Source organism: Dermacentor silvarum, chromosome 2 (assembly GCF_013339745.2).
Source record: "Dermacentor silvarum isolate Dsil-2018 chromosome 2, BIME_Dsil_1.4, whole genome shotgun sequence".
NCBI lineage: Eukaryota > Metazoa > Arthropoda > Arachnida > Ixodida > Ixodidae > Dermacentor > Dermacentor silvarum.
Window position 1 is genome coordinate 163,913,585 of NC_051155.1, and position 17,710 is coordinate 163,931,294.

Sequence of the window (17,710 nt, forward strand, 5' to 3'; positions counted from 1 at the left end):
GCAATCTCGCAAAGTATGCTTGCGTGTTTTACAATAAGCTTTAAGCTAAGGTTGTTATACGCAAAATTAAAGGTGTTCCGTGTTCAAGTATTTTGCTTGTGCGTATACGTTTTTGTCCATTCAGACGTTCTAGGAAAAATAAAATGTGCTTCGCGTGTTTTGATATTTTAGTATTCAGATATGAATTGATCTAAGATTTTCGGGTTTTGAGAATAATGCAAAACTCCGAATTTCGGAAAATAGGGGATTTACAAGCATGGGCGGAAAATTCAGTTGAACGAGAAAACATGCTGCCTGAGCACCTTTTTCAAACACTTTTCTGCAAATTTTCCTAGAGGGTACAAGACATGTAGAAGAGGCCCGTCCGAATGAATTCGCTTCCGGATGTCTCCGACATCGCTGCGGCCGACTTTAGCCAACGTTAAATCAATGTTGGCGTAAATGTGTACTGCTCTGGTGGCTCGGGCCGTATTTTTATGCAATAAGAGCAAAACGCCTACATTCACGCGATACAAAGACGGTGAAATAATGTCAGTGAACGATACTTGTGTTAATTATGCGCGCCATCGTTATTTTGCAATGTCAAATACACACACACACACACACACACACACACACACACACACACACACACACACACACATATATATATATATATATATATATATATATATATATATATATATATAGGACGCATTGATTGACTACGTCATTAAGCACAATATTTATTTTAATAAATACAGTCTGGAAATTGTTGTGAAACGTTCTGGCTGTCGCATTGCTGATCAAATGATACTCACTTCGGAGTGGCAAAACGTGAAGGGCACACGTGGATATGTGCACGTATGTATGCATTGCCGGATCTCGGAGGCTATACGACTATCGGAGGCCACGTCCACGTGATTACGGATGTTAGGGCGCTTGGTGCAACATTAAGTTCACTTGGTGCTTGTCCGAAAGGAAATGCGCTTGTAGATGCGTGCAAAATCAACAGAACACAGCTCACACTTGCAACCTATCGAATTGAACGAATCAAATGCTCTTTTCGACGAGCCAGCGTCACGTCAGACGTTATATTGTAGTAAAGGACGTTGCATCGTGCAGTTGCGTCATAAAGAAAATAATTCATGCTCGAAAACGGCGACTTCTTGGACGATTTTCAACATAAGAGCACCTTGAAAGGACGACAGTAATTCACAGGTGTCTGCAACAATGAAGATTCATATTCACAATGCGCGTTTACATGCTCCCACCATTTCTTTTCTGTTCTTGGCACATCTGAGAGTTGCAAGACATTTGATGTAACATTCACTGACGATCTTGCGTTGTTGAGTAGTTTTGAGGGCAGGCGGACATGCACGATAGACTTGGATATGTAAAATATTTATTATACAAATATATTCCCAAGAAGACCAAGAGCGAACTTGATCCCAGCCACCTTTACACGATTTTCAGCGATGCTAGCACATGAAGTGTATTTTCCAGTTAGCGCGGTGTCTGCCAGTCTTTCTTGTCCCGTTTTCTTTTTCCGTGAATTTCTTTGTAAATGGGAAACTAACCACAAATAACCATAACCTTAGCAGACCACCGTAACCACTGTGGTCTGCTCTGTGTACTTTTCAACATCGACCTCGACGACAGCGCCACATACTTTCTCTCCCGATCGTCGCGCTATCTGCCGTCGACCATTGTAACGCAAGCAATCTCCCATGATTCATAGTTCCTACAGCGTCCATGGCTTATGGCGTGAAGTGCCACAGGTATGTCGTTTGACACGCTCAATCTGCCGGCAGTTTAATACTCCTCTGAAGAAGCCGTTGGCCGACTATGCGCTTACTGCCGTCATCAACGCATCTGTGATTTCAAACATCGCTAAGGAGTACGAAGGTATGTGTCACTTCGACATTTTGGGCTGGATTTTTTTCTCTTGGAGGCGGATCGGGTCTGTCCTGCGCGCGGATTGCATAAGGGAAAAAAAAGTTTTTATTCTGGTTTCCCCTCGTTCTTCGAAACCACGAGTCACGGCGGATAAATGTGGTCGGCGACCGTGATGCATCTATTGCAACGAAACTGTAGCGGTCGCCCAGGGTGGTTGCTGGGCGTAGTTGCTGGTGTGACGCCCTGGCGTTAGCAGCCGCCCGTGCCTGAGCTTTCAGCACGACTTCAAGCGCGCATCGCTCGTCCAGCACTGGTGTACGTCACTAGATCGTGATCGCCAGTTTCTAACAGCGATGTTAGCACGTTTTCTGCGCACAGTGGCACGGCAAGCCCGTTTCCGGTACAGCGATTGCGTAAACTGGCCATTTGGATGATCCAAGTTACCGCGCGACCGGCTACCCTGGATTTGCCTGTCCGGTCATTCGCGGCTGCCGGAGCGGCGCTCACAGTTGTCACTCGGTTTGTGGATTCTGCAGCGTCCGCTTATCAAAGTCGGCGGTCGCACAGCCTCGTTTCCCTGTGCCCCGGCCGCCTTTAGATGCCTTTGCCAGGTCAGCGTAGCGCGCGTATTCCTTCGCCACCCGAGTACTTGCGTGTGTGCCCATTTCTGCGCTTCAGTAACTGCGCGCGGCTCTCACGACAGGCGTGAGCAGTACGCCCTAGTCCCTGGCTTTAGTCACTGGCCGCGAGAGAGCGCCGATCTGTCATTCGTGCCGAAGTGCGTGCTGTGTCATCCGAGCTGTCTGCTGTGCGCTGTTTATCAAAGCTGCATTTCTTTTCTTCTTGTCTTCGTTCCAATGGGGTGTGTCAGCCTCCACGATAACGCCGCTACATCTTTGCAGGATGCACGCTGTGCTGATCGTCGTCTTGCACATTACACCACTTTATTTGCAGCCAGCTCAGTCGAGTCGCAATGTACATTTTTTGATACCGCCCTGTCGTCTGGACAATGCACTCGACGTGGTAATTGTTGGCTATCTCATCGTCGTGTGCAGCATAGCTTTCCAGAGATCGCAAATCCCGATTTCTTTGTTGGCTTTTAAACAGTAGCCCTGGGTCATTGCTTTAGCCTCGAAAGACCTCTTGTACGAGTTTCGTATTAAATATTTGATAGCTAAAGTTCGCCCTCTCTTTTAGTTTCAAGAGCAGCGAAATTTACTTGTGTGCTTGTGAACTCTACCGGAAAGTAATTAAAAAAACTGTTCAGCATCTGCAATGAGAATATACAAAACGAATGTTCACTTGTCACAATGGGTGAGGCTATTTGGTGGCAACCTTTATGGAGCAAATAAGCGCACTACCATAATGTGACTGACCATACAATATGAATGGTTTTCACCTCATTTCAGCACCTTTCGCTGTCCAGGTGCCTGTCAGTGGCAGTGGCTTCCATATTTTTTTGTTGCGGTGAAGCCTGAAGAGCTTGTGCAGGGTCGTTAACTTTAGGGGGAACATCTCATTTGTCTTCAAGGCAGTGTAACTTAACATTTCCTTATACAATGCCTAATGCAGGTATCTAATAATTGAACATTAGTCTGCTGGATTTCATGCTAAATTGATGCTGCTATGATCGTATGAATACTAATCGGGCTAAAATCAAAATGACAGTTTTGTGGCCTTAGCATATGTTATATGAGGCAGCTACTTCTCTAATGCACCAGAATAAAGAAGTTCCTCATGTTTCTAACCAGTGATCGAGGTTTCACTTTATCGTGATCAAACCCATTGTCACTTGGTGCACATCAGCTGGTGTGCATTAGGGGAATGCCACGAGTTCATTATAGCAGCTCTCCATAAGTTCATTGAAGCATCCAGAAGGTTACCCTGCTAGGGGTTCCGATCATGGTGCATTTTTTTTTTCTTTGATAATTATACCCAGTCGAAATTCTGTTATCATTGTCACTCAATGTTGTTTTATTTTCTGTTTATCCGTTTCATGTGCCCTTGTGTGTACTCTTCGTCTCCTTGTGTGCTGCAAATCTCCATGTGGGTAATGAACCATATTTTGGAGCCACTACAACTACTATATTCAAGCAGTGGCTAGAGTACTTTCACAGTATGGCTATGAAATTGACCAGTTAATCTGAAGATTACTGGGGGGGGGGGGCTGTTTGCGTCTTGCAAGAGTAGCCATTTCATCAGTGACGCAGATATAATAGTTGCCATGTTACTTTCATTTTTTTCTCTTTCATGTGCCTGCACTTTTGGTATTTACACAAGCGAGTGCACAGTAGATAAACCTGAATTGTGTGGGCTAGATGCCATGATTGGAGTACTTGCAGCCCCAATCAGTATTGATGTTTATAAAACAAACAGTGATTGTGTGCAAAGCCAATGTACATTGCACTCTTGGAGTGCTTATCTGCCTGCTTATAGTGCTTAACAACATGTGTTGAAGAATGGAAGGCTTCAGTACTATACTTGGTCCTTATAAAACCTTGCTCCAGAAACATCTCTTTTATTGATGGTGTTCTCTGTGTTCAGTTCTGCCAATGTCGGTAATCACCACGAGGCATTACTAGAATAGTATTTATCAGCTGCTGGCCAGTATATTTGCAAAAGCAGATATCTGCTTATTGAAATAAGCAGAGCTATGTCGGCTGTTCTATTCATCTGTTATCTTGAAATATATAAGAATTAAGGAAACTTGAATGGCAGCAGTGCAAGTTGCCGTTCCCTCGTCAGTAAAGCAATAGAAAGCTTGCAGTTTTGGTTTATTTCAGGATGACCCATGTCAACCTTTGTCTTTATCATTTTGATTAACTATGCATATTGTGAATAATTAAACTGTAGAGAAATGCTAATTGCATTTTAAAAATAGTTGCTGTACATGACCTGCTTTAAAAATTAACTATTGTCTTAGTTTATATTGCATATATGCATATTAGCCTTTGAACACCACATTTCAGTATTATGACACCAGATCAGAAAGAAGTTGCAGGGTTTCAGGCCTGAGGAACGGGAGCCACAATACATTAATTCATCTTTTATTTCAAAGTGCCCATCAACAAACAGCACAGAGGCCTTAGTAATGGTGCGCATGTTCATTGCAGGGTGAATAAGTATTGCCAGGAGCAGTGGGAGGCAACTGAAATCCCAGATCTTGTTAATGCAGTCGCCGGCAGCATGAGGAAATCAAACAGGAAGTAAATGTTGAGTCTGACAAATGTTGCAGGCACATGTAGCAAAGTTCTATATATAACAACAGGATGTGCAAGTCAGCATGGCAGCCAACATAGGTACCAGGTAATGCTGCTGGAATGCAGGTCGCACATGCTGAAAAAAAATTACTGTGCAGATGTATGCCAATCTGAGGATCTGATACATCAGACAGAGGGGCTGTATTAGAGAGTTCTCATACCCTTCTAAAGTGCTAGAGGTCTGTTTGCTGGTTGTCGTTAGTGAGATGATTCATCACTGAAGCCCTGGTCGTATGGCAGCTTCGAGGCCCCTTTACAGGCTGCATTGCAGGATGGTGCTGGCAACTTTCACCGCTGTAGCCCTACAAACTCCTAGCTGACCTCCCGCATGGAGACGATAAAACGTGACGTGGGGAAAGAAAATAACTGCTGATTACTGGCTAAAAAACTCCATGAAGAAGTTCTCTATTTGAGTGCAGTATACGCAAGGTAACTTTTATTTTGTAATTATCGATAATTACGTTTGAAAGAAAAGTTTGGGACTCTGACACAGGTTGCATTGCTGGCTGCTTCACCATATGAAAACGACTGCGAAACTTCGCTTAACAGCGGGACTGTAAAATTACAAGAAAGTATTTCAGAGCGTAGCAGATCATTCTAGGCTTACTGTTTCTGATATCGCAGCCAAGTCTGTATTACATTATCTGAGCACTCGAACAAATTTCAAAATTACCTGTATACAAATGTGGCTTCAGGTTTGAGTGAACAGTTTTTACGCAAATATGCCCCTGCTGGGGTGCCTCAGTGGCAGTGATATTCTGTTCCTGTGTGCAGTCACCGGGCCAATTCTGGTTATGGCTGCCACATTTTAACATGGGCAGAGTGCAGAGATGTCTCTGTACTGGTCTTTGGTGCTTATTAGCAAACTCTAGATGTCTGAATTATTCCCTATGCTAAGTTGCCCATTGTACCCAAAGTGTAGCTCAGAGATGTTTAATCTGGTCAAATCTGGTCAGTCAATCTGCCACTGAGAAAACATTCACATATACCTGTTCAAATATTGCCAAGCAAGGTGCCTGTAATGCTTGAGGCATTTCATATTTGCATTGTCTCATAAAGCTAATTGGGCATCTCGCACAGTTCCAGCCAATGAATTTTGTCTAGTAATAGTACCAAAGTTTTTTTTGGGGGGTGGTCGAGACATCTATCTATCCAAAGATACTGAATGGGATGTTGTGCATCGCTTTCAGCACCAGGACCATTGACTTTTTTTTGTGTATATATATATATATATATATATATATATATATATATTGCAGTCTGACAATTCAATGATAGAGCAAATGTCCTTTATATTGGCCCTGCATGCTGCCTCATATTTACTTGCCCCCTCTGCTTGCACATGCAGCATCAGCTTCTGACAAGACGGGACCATGTCCAAAACAAAGAATGCCCAGCCTGCGCTGCACAAGGTCATTATGGTGGGCAGCGGAGGCGTTGGCAAGTCGGCACTTACACTTCAATTTATGTACGACGAGGTAGGAGCCTTTGTGGTGCAGTGCCTTTTGTGTGACTCATCAGCTACCGCTATTGTACACACTTTAAGCAAACATTTACCATTGTGGCCAGATGCAATCAATTGGTGCATTCCAGGAAACTTGCACATTGAAGCAAAGCCTTAATTTTTTTTTTTTTTTTTTTGGCGGTGCTTGCCCATGTGGTTGTCACCTGTTGTAAATTATGCCATGATGTCTGTAGTATCTGTTGCTGCTCGTGGGAAATTCTGTGGGAGCTGCCAAAGGTTGCTGCAAATAAAATAATGAGTACTCTCATACACGAGAAACCGATGTGAACTTTTAAATGCCAAGTTTAATGATGGCAAAGTAGAACATTGTGTTAAGCTTTTTGCATCAAATACTCGCAGGTTGTCTGTTTCTAAACCTGTGATAATGGTTTCTTGTGTGATAATGCTTCTTGAATAGCACCATAAAACTGCCAGTTGCAAACAGACGTTTTCAGCTAAATTTGTTTAGCGTTTCTTTTAGGCCAGTATGTAGCTTATAATGAAAGTACTGGTAGCAAGCCTTATTGAATGTGTGTTGCTTGTTTCAGTTTGTCGAGGACTACGAGCCAACCAAGGCAGACTCGTACCGCAAGAAAGTCATCCTCGATGGGGAGGAGGTTCAAATCGACATTCTAGACACTGCCGGTCAGGAGGACTATGCTGCCATTCGGGACAATTACTTCCGCTCGGGCGAAGGCTTCCTTTGTGTCTTCAGCATTGAGGAGCCAGAGAACTTTGCTGCAACAACAGAGTTCAGGTACTTGGCCTCTGGACATACATTGCTACGAATGATTGGGATTTTAGCGGCTATGTGCTAGGGATGCAAAACTATCGATAGCACCATCGATAGTGAGCTAATCGATAGCACTCTATTAATATTGATATCGGTAGTATATTTTCGATAGTGCACGTGCAATATCAATAATGTAAGGTCACTCGACGTAAACACTGCTGCACGAAAACACTGTAACATAATCCTGGTGACATTTCCCTGCATGTTTCGAGCCCTGTGCTATGCACACGGCAGTAACGATCGTGCCACTCTGGGTTGTTGCAGCACACAATAGTAAAACAATATTTTTTTTACACTACGATAGTTCCATAGAGTACTGTCGTAATACTATCAATGGTGTTATCAATAGTAATACTATCGATAGTCTTTTCAACACAATCAGTTGTTTTGAAAAGCTATCTCTACTATCAGTAGTCATTTACCAATAGTTATACATCACTACTATGTACTCAACTGTTTTATAAGGTGGCCTGTTGAAGCATTTGTGGGCAGATAATGAGTACCGTATTTGCATGTAAATAATGTGACCGCAAATGTTACGCAAGGGGGGACTTTCGGTCTCTCTGAAAAAGAAAAAAATATATCTATTATGATAATACGTGCCACAAACCCAAATATACACAAGGCACGTTTTGAGGTGGGAAATTTCGGGAAAAGTCTTGTTTTATACTTGGTACAAATGCATTAGTACTACAATTCCTTTTTCTTAAATAGTTGAAAACTGAAATTGTCTTTTCAAGCAATGTTAACAAAGACTAGAATTACAGGAGTGGTTGGGGACTCAAGGCTTCCGGAATCATGCCAAATTTTTGTTTTATGCTTTTAACTTTGGTGAAATATTGCCGGTGATTGCTTACTTAGGAGGGGGGGGGGGGGGAGGGAAAAAGTGTTTACAAATTTCTATCTTTACACCAAAAACAGATTATCACAATTCGGTAAACTGCATCTATATTAGCGTTGACAGCAGGCAAATATGCAATATATACAGTTTACAAGTAATTATTTTGTTTACTCGTGCAAAAGTCCTATTCACAGCTTTTTATATTTCAGTGCATTTCTGAAAGGCATTTTATTTTGTCATGAAGACTCATGCATGTGGTGCTTGCATTCTTTCAGAAATTTGGCAATTTTTGTTAAAAAAAATTGTAAAGAAAGATTTGTGTGTAAACTACAAAAAGCTTTTTTTTTTTTTTTCGTTTAAGTGTAATCAATTTCATTTAGATTGGTTCAGTACTGGCCCACTTCTATATTTCACATGTAGTATTTGAGCAGGGAGTGTTCAAGGCTAAAGTTGCCCCTTTAAAAAGGAAACCAAGCCAGGGTATGGCACTGTTAACAAAATAGACTGATCTTGCCATGATGCTTTAAGCGCTGAACCTTTATTGTGCAGTGATTAGCTTAGAGTAAAGTGTTGAGGCTGTGCGCATGCTATGGCACACTTTGAGCATCAGGTAAATTGCTCTGGGTAAACAAATCTGTGAAATCAAATCTGTGTATTCAACAAACATTTTTCAAGAATAGTTTTCATTCATACCACTAATAACAAGAACTTCTGACAATATTTGTGGTGGTTCCATAGTGAGACTCATTGTGAGGTCAGTCTGTCAGCATAAGTAGGCAGTAGATTTCATAATCACACATAATCTAAATTTAGGGGTGTGTAAATATGTGAAATCTTTTGTAGAAGTAGAGCAGTCCTTGCTGTTGAATTGGTATTCAGTTCCGTAATTCACTATTCGAAGTTCTTGACTATATGAATTTCTGTTTGAATATAAGGATAACGACAATCATTGGAGTCTACTAGGAGAAAGGCAGGTGCAAGTGGTCACTGTTTCTAACGATTCTGCTGCTGTTGCTGAGCAAATGCATAGAGTAGCTAACTTATGCTTATAAAGTGTGCCTTGCCTTTGGGAGCTTATGAATTTTCCTTGATTCGGATGAGGCAATTTATTTAGACGATCTCACAGTGTTTGTACCCCTTTAAAATAAGATGTGCGGTGCTTTAGTATCACACTTTGCCTTCTTGAACAGACACAGCACTCTGTGAATTCAGTGACATGGTCTTCATGGGTTGTCTTGCTGTCATCACATGACAAGGCTTTGGCACTCTTTGGTCATATCTGGCCCTTGCGCCATCGAACACCACATATCATCATTGTGACGGAGCTTCAGACATGATGACTTTTTGTTTGTTTCTCTTATATATGTTGCTCAGTAACCAGATGTCCAGTTCTGAATGGCGTTGTATGTATCGTGTGATGTACATAAGTCATTATCACATTGTTTAAAAATTGGGAAATATTGCTGTTAACCCACACCTAGGCACAATGATTCTGGAGCCCCCTTTCTACAGTCTCTCATAGCTCCTGTGTTGCTTTGCAATGTCACATCCTATCAACCATGCTGCAGTGAGTGTTAAGAGATGCAAATGTGCCACATGCAGGGAGCAGATTCTGCGGGTGAAAGGCGACGAGAACATACCGTTCATCCTTGTGGGGAACAAAGCGGACATGGAGGACAGCCGCAAGGTGTCCGTCGAGGAGGCGCAGGAACGGGCACGCCAGTGGGGTGTCCCCTACGTTGAGACCTCCGCGAAGAACCGCACCAACGTCGACAAGGTGAGCCCTGTTCAAGCTGGTTTTCTCTCGTTGAGACCCACCCCTTCTCTCATCCTAGTATTAAATCTTGACTAGCTGCCCATTTGACAAGCACTACAGTGGAATATCGATGATACAATCACGGCTAATACGAATTTCCGGATGATACGAATTTTTCTGTGGTCCCGGCCGAGCCCCATTACTTTGCAACATGCTAGAGAACGGTTGTTACGAATTGATTTTCAACCCACGTCGGTTGATACAAATAAGCGCCGCCCCACCGACGGCCGCGACAGAGAACAGCACGCACTCACGCGCTTTCTCCCTTTCTCTTTTGGTGCGGAGACGCGGACGTGGCATCGGACACCGCGGAGGCCGTGACTGGGCGCGAAGAGTTAGAAGCGGTGGCGCTTTTGTTGCTTTTGTGCCTTTCCCCACGCAGGCATTGGGAAGCGTGGCCGCCGCAGCGAGCGAAGGTTCGTGCGGTCTATCGCTTCAACGGAAACTAAGCGGCGTAAGCACAGCGCATACAAAGGTCAGAGCCGTGTGGAGATCGCTTTCAAGATACGGTGCGCGCTGACAACACCGACAGCTGGCACAGACGCAAAGTACAAGATTGCATTTGTTGGCAGAGTAGAAGCCTCCCTCCCTCCGGCGCTGCCTTCCTGCTTTGCTCCTTTTGCATGGGAGATTGCGTCGCCAGTTATCCTTGCGCCCGGTTGCAAGATATGCATTTGGTGCTGCAGCACAGCATCGCCCCCTTCCCTCCCTCCCATACCCCCACGGCCTTTCGCGTGACGGAAGTCGCGTTTGCTCTCCGCTGTGCGTTCGCTGTCCGTGAAGGCACGCGTTCCCCTCGCGCTTTCACTTGCACATATGGCGCGTGGCGACGATTTTATTGCCCTTGGACTCATGCTTCACATCTCATGCTCCTCCTCCGCATCACCCTCGTTGATCTCCTCTCCCATCGGTGGGCACATCTCGTTGAGAAGCGTGATTGCTACCGCCCTTGTCAGCGAGATTTTCCCGCGGAAGCCGCATTATAACCGGTATTTCGTCTCGCGCGGCTTCACTGTAAGCGGTATGCATATACATGGAGTTCTATGGGAGGGTAAACGGGAGTCGGAAAAGGCCACGTTGTAGCCAGTTCTGCACTATGATACGAATTTCGGCTAATACGAATATTTTTCGTGACCCCCGTGAGATTCGTATTATCGAGATTCCACTGTAGGTCACTGCCAGCAAGAATTATTGCTAAATGGATGATAGGCACAGATGGACACACATACAGACAGGGTAGACAAGGTGAAGGTCTGTTCCCACCTGTTTCACCAACTAGCCCAGCAAGAATTTATTTTCGGATGTCTGTGGCAATTGAAAGAAAGAAGGAAAAGACAAGGGGGGGGGGGGGGGGTGTAGAAGAGAGAGCTCACACACGCAGTAGCAGACTAGGGGATTGCATAGCTGGCCATGAAAACCTATGTAGGTTGTATGAAAAAAAGCTCGACTCAACTTGCTCAACTGAACTCAAGGATCATATTTCCATTCCACTCCTTTTTTAACTTTATACAGAAGACGGGGCTTCACAGTCATGTGTAGAAAGCTTTTGATGCCGAAAGGCTAACACCTTAAAAAAAAATAAGAAGTGGAATATAAAAGAAAGAGGGAGCTCGACTGTCTTCTAACCCTGAAGTCTGGAGTTGAGAAGTGCTCTATGTAGCTCCAACACTAAAGGTCACATCTCAAATACATGCTGCATGCTTAAATGCCTAAGGTGTGAAACACTCGAGCTCTTTTGCACTTCGTGCCTTCTGATAACTTCTTCAGATTGTTACACATGGTTCCTGCATTTTGAATATGTATTTGGTCATAGCGTTCCTTGCACTTTGTCACATCACTTGCTTCAGAACATCTGAGAAGCAGTAGTCACCATCGCAGCTTTCTTGTCAGTGGAATTGCTACCTGGAATGGAACTTATCATTTAATAAGCTGTTGTTTCTCTTTACAAGGCAATTACTAAGGCTAATTCAACTTATCCGTGCTGCATTCTCAAGACCTACGCTTTGCTACATCTGTGCAGGTTTTCTTTGACCTGATGCGGGAAATTCGTAACAGAAAGAAGACCGAGAAGGCCGTCAGCAATGGGCCGCGCAAGAAGCCACGCCCCATCAAAAAGAAGTGCACCATACTTTAGCCATGTCCACTCGCCCACCAGCGTTCTATTATTCTCGTTGTTGTTCTTTCTTTTTTTTTTTTTTTTCCTAGTGTTCCAGCTGTTGCTTTATTGTTGACTGCACGTGACATGCCTGTTGTAAAGCCTCGGGTCATGTCGTCAGCACTTCTGCCACGACGGCACTGCTGTCTCCAGTTTTCCAGCCTTGTAACCTCACTTTTTTTGAGGCCAAGCTGAAAAAACGGCAGTGGTCGTTTGGTACAGTCACTAATACCTGCTGATGAGTGACAGCACAGTTCCTGTTGATAATTTGTTTCTTTGTTTGGCCACACTGTTTCTGTGTTAGCAATATTCTACGTGGCAGTGTATCTTCTGCACTCCTCCTGTGCCAGATTCGTGGCCAGAATCTGTGGGCAAGCAAAATGGGGTAGGAGGGTGGGGCCACCATGCGACGGGCCATGCAGTTGTGCTGGCAGAGAGCTGTGTGTGCCTTTCGTGCCTTGGGCATCTGTAGATTTTTTTCACCCTGCTGGACACAGAGTGGAGCAGATCCTCTCACTTGGCCAACTGCCGCAGTGTTTTTTTTTTTTACCAAGTCAGCAGTGACTCGCAAAACACTAGAGCCGAGAATTTTTCCGAATGATTGGAGTGCGCTTCACTGTTGCCGTACTTGTTTCTGTGTTTTGCACCGTTTTTAATTAGCTCGCGCCATTGTGCGGGGACACTTCAGAAGCATGTATACATTGATTGGCACGTCCTATGTTTAAGGGAGTGCCACCACTGTTGTGTTCAGTGTAGTAGCCGCAAGCGTTGTGATTGGTTTTGCCCGATTTCGGGGCTTCTTTTTATCTCTCGGATTATGGCCTTGTCAAGGGCACTGCACATATAACTATGTGCGTTTATATACATCTTTCTTATGACTAAAATTTTGTTCACATCTATCTTTATTGGATTGCCTGGGAGTGCATGATAACTTTGCTGTAAAATTTTTGTTCTGTGCCAAAAAACAAGAGAACCAGTGCTTTCGTGTCTCCTTGGAGATGAAGTTTAAATCAGTGTTCTTGTGTGGCGCATGTGTGGGCTCATGTAGTGCAGCAATTGGCAGCATTCAGTATTTGACAAATAAAATTGACACATCAGACTTTGCGTGAGTTGACTTTTGGACTTTTTTGTGTCACGTGCTATTATGTTCAGTAATGTTGCATACTAAGGTGTAATGGCAGTAGCTTCTTTAAAAAGAAATGATTGCTTCATTTGATGCCTTGTGTCAGTGAATGCACTGAAGTAGAGCACCTAATGCTTTTGGAGAGCGTTCTCTATTAACGGCTTAAGGTGACATCATTGAACTTTAGTTGAAATGGTCTGTAACGTACGCTAAAGATACTGCTCATCCAATTTTGATGCTACCCGTGTTTCTGGTGCTGCGGATGTGTGAAAAGCCACAATTCTAAAGCATGTGCCTCATTGGGTTCTCCATATAGTTTTCATCCAACAAATCGGAACAGCAGCGTAGCATAGTTGCAGCAGTAAATACAGGCCATAACTTAGTTGACACATTTGCATATCTTACACTGTCGGGGCATCGAGCTACTTATATGAAAAAAAGTCTTTCTCCGCATTCTTAGTGTGTAAACCTCTTTGTCATAGACATAGTTTTGTCTCCCATACTTTCAGCTCAGAGCCAACAGTTGAAAACTGTGAAGGACATAAAATATCACATATCTGTATGAAGCCTTTTAAAACCTTCTGATAGTGGATGTGAGAAGACATTTTAGGCGGGTTTATCATTTTCAGTTGTTCCCAATCTGCATAACAAATTCTGGAAACAGCCTCAAGAGCAAAAATGTGAATGTCAGGGTTGGCCCGGCCAATGCAACTGTTCATTTCGAGTGGTATGCAGGCTACCTGTTCTGGTATGATTCATTGTGAAGAACATCAGAAATGCTGCGAACGGGTGAATGGGCATTACTCAAGTGCCAGCATAGCTTCATTAGCTTGAAGTATAGGTGGGCCTTATGATGCATCCAGGATGGCACATATACCTGCATACCCAAGATGGAACAGCTGCCAGCTGATTGGAAACCTGAACAAGCTCAAGTACTTCTGAAGTATATTCTCAGCAGCGACAAAGCATGGGTAGAAATGTAAGGGAATTGAGTACAGTGAAATTTTACTGTTTTGTAACAGTCTCTGTCCCTTGGTTTACATATGTTTTTGTACGTGTATCTGAGTGTGCATGTGTGTGTAAGAATCGTGAGGTACCCAAATTACCTTTGAGCAACCAACAGGGTCTGTGGATACCACAAAAGGGCCCTCCATGCGCTTTGTCTGTTTGCGTTAGGTGGTAGTTGGGACACGTTGACTTGTGCATCTGTTGACGTTACATGGCTGTTACTTGTCTACTAAATATTGAGTTCCCCTAATCTTTTTTTGTGCATCAGGCAAGGTAAATTTTGGCTTGAATGTGAGAATGTGTGATCTAAGGTGACAAAATGGCACCCCACTTGCAAACAGAACCAGTTGCCGACTAAATGGAGAGTTCGCACTGAGAAAAGAAGGGCCAAATGGAGGGCTGTGAAGTTGACCTAGGGGTCAATGTGCTACTCGTCAGTGGGTAAGGTTTGGCCACTTGCAGCTTTCCATTCTGGTCATTGTTGTCCTTGTAATTTTTAACGTCAAACCTTTTTGTTTAACCCCCCAGCGGTCTGGAGTGGCTGCTGCTACGTTGGTATTTCGCTGGATAAATTTGTGGATATGTATAAACATATGTGCACTGAATATAGGCTCAAGCAAACAGGCTTGTATTAGCTTTGTATGCTGACCGACAAAGTAGTGCCAGTGCGTGCACCTTTATTCTGCATAATCAAACAATAATTTACGATATAAAACTTGTACTTATAATGTTGGCTGATAGGTATCTCTAAAGTCTAAAGCATACAGACTTCTTGGTACATTGGCGCGTGATATTCAGCAGCTTATTTGGCGATTATATTTTGTTTGGTTTGGCCATTGGGTATAGTGCCACTGAGTACATGTCCATTCTTTGCCCATCTCCAAGAATGGGCATGTACTACTGTGACACAAGGATATCGAATCTATTTAGATATGCGTCGTGCTTTTCTGTGCATAAACCTGTCGTCGCCATTCTTCCCTCGACAAGCATCACCTCCGTCCTCGTGGCATTGCTGCCTAGACATCTCACACTGTGCATCTGCCGATTGGCTGTTTGCATTTCAGCACAGTTTGTGAGCAGTGTAGTGCATAAACTTAAAAATGCATGAGATTAAATGTGCGACCTCTGTGGTGGATGAAAATAAACATTGCATGAGTTTAGGTTTTGTATAGGATGGAACAGACTGTACTCATCGCAGTTACAGTGGAATCTTGTTGATACGATCTTCACGGGGAAAATAAAACATATCCGAAAATTGTATTATCTGAACATAATCGTATATAAGAAAAAGAAATGGTATACTATACGAAAAAATTTATTATGCAGAATTGTATCAACGAGATTCCACTGTAGTTGTACAGCATTTAATTAACGACTTCCAACACGTTCATTGCATCTGCATATATTTTTTCTTTCTTTTTATTATTATTTTTATTTATTTTTTTGAGACAGCACACACTTTGTTCATACAGAATAATAAATTTCTTCAAGTTGTCATTTCAGGCTAGTAACTCACTTGGGAGCTGCTCTTTGTCAGCATGTTCAATACAATATCTGGTTGGGCATAATTCAATGCTGTTGACACAGGGCCAAATTGGATAGTTAAATGAAATTTGTTCATGATGGTGCTGTGTTTAAGAGACAACTTGCATTGTAGCTTTCCACAGTTGACAGCGGCACGAGAAAAAACAGCCTAACAAGTGGAGAAAGCACAAATGAAAGGCGCAACTCGGCCTGTGGTGATGCTTTAGAAGCTGTGGTACGCTTATTGTTCAAACGTGGCAATGTGACCAGTCCCAAGGTTGGGCTTTGTTCTGGGCAAAAGTGAAAGCTAGGCAATCAATCCACAATATTGGCAGCACTGTTGAAATCTACTACCTGAATGCCAACCAAAGCATGTAGTATTGGTGCTTAGATTGTCATCACAAAAGCAATGAGTGGGGTTTGCCAGGGTTGCTTGGCTGGCAGTTCTGCCTGAGCATTTCTTACAACATATTAGCACGAGTGTTTTGATCGCCAAAAATTCATCAACTTGGTGTCTCATACTGCTTCATTTTCAAAAGGGAAGGAAGGAAAGAGTGGAGAAGGAAAGGCAGGGAGGTTAACCAGTTCAGCACAACTGGTTTGCTACCCTACACATGGGAGCGGGATGAGGGGGAATGAAAGATGGGGAGCACACACATCGTCAGTCACAGTCCGTCACTCTTGCATGGTACGTGACATCATTGTCACAGCCGCTTGTCCAAGCCCGTTTCTTTTAAAAACCTAAGTAACCCCTTCGTCGCCTTCAGCTGCGATGTCTTCTGTCGACGACATGTGAGAATCACTTCACCTGACATTGGTCTGCTGTCAAGGTGCGCTAGAACGGACGCTAGGGACTGTCTCTGAACATTATATTCAGGACAGTCGCATAGAATGTGTTCTAGCGTCTCCTCACAAAGACAGGCATTGCAAAAAGCATTGTCTGCCATTCCAATCAGAAATGAATAAGATTTAGTGAATGCCACCCCTAGCCATAAGCGATAAAGCATAGTGGCCTCTCTTCGGCGGAGTCCAGTTGGCACACAGAGATGCATCAAAGAGGGCAGGTGGTATTTATGATTGCTCCGGTTGGTCTGGCCGCTTGGTGTGCACCATAGAGAGAGTGTGATCTCCTGTGCAAGCACTCGAAGTCTGCTGGCAACGTTGGACCGTGAGAGTGGTATGGCCTCTTCCTGTGTGTCGTCAAGAGCTGCCCGAGCGGCATTATCGGCATCTTCGTTCCCTATGACACCGCAGTGACTAGGAAGCCACTGAAATGTCACGTGGTGTCCTTTCTCATGTCATGTATGGAGTAGGTATCTAATATCGAATACGAGCTGTTCGTATGGCCCGCAACGCAGAGCTGATAGCAATGATTCAAAAGGGCATTGGTAATAGCTGTATTACTACAGCACTTTTTATTAATCCTTTCAGTCCCAAATCAACAGTATACTGCTGGATAAATTCGCTCTATCAGCTTAAGGTTGTCCCAAGTCAAATATCTTAAAAATATAGCAGAAAGACACTGAACAAGAAGGGGTATGAGGGTTTCGATTTTTGTTAGTCATCATCATATGAAGCCAACAGAAAACAAAACCAAGGAAAGCATAACGTAAATGACATCCTTTAGCTGAAATGTAGAAATGATGAAGTAAAGGGAAAATGGGAGCGCACAGTGCCTGCGGTGTGCACCCCCTTGTTACGTCCCTGCTTGTATGGCTATGTGCAACTTGTACGTTCAGGTATTTCAATCTTTTACGTTTAAAAGCATTTTTTTTTTCTTTTCTCTTTCCCCCCCCCTCACCCCCTTT

The 17,710-nt window shown here is 43.6% G+C and overlaps 1 protein-coding gene across 1 annotated transcript; it reads left to right on the forward strand.

Annotated features, from left to right (window-relative positions):
* Positions 1-1,712: 1,712 nt before the first annotated feature.
* LOC119442021 (ras-related protein Ral-a) lies at positions 1,713-13,346 on the forward strand. Its single transcript, XM_037706730.2, has 5 exons — positions 1,713-1,887; positions 6,487-6,616; positions 7,191-7,399; positions 9,879-10,053; positions 12,113-13,346. The coding sequence occupies exons 2-5, from the start codon at positions 6,512-6,514 to the stop codon at positions 12,224-12,226; spliced, it is 603 nt and encodes a 200-aa protein (XP_037562658.1). The 5' UTR covers positions 1,713-1,887; positions 6,487-6,511; the 3' UTR covers positions 12,227-13,346.
* Positions 13,347-17,710: the final 4,364 nt, after the last annotated feature.

Coding starts and splice junctions, on each gene's coding strand:
- LOC119442021 (XM_037706730.2), top strand. CDS start 6,512: ATGTCCAAAACAAAGAATGCCCAGCCTGCGCTGCACAAGGTCATTATG. Junction 6,617..7,190: donor TTCAATTTATGTACGACGAG/GTAGGAGCCTTT, acceptor TGCTTGTTTCAG/TTTGTCGAGGACTACGAGCC. Junction 7,400..9,878: donor GCTGCAACAACAGAGTTCAG/GTACTTGGCCTC, acceptor TGCCACATGCAG/GGAGCAGATTCTGCGGGTGA.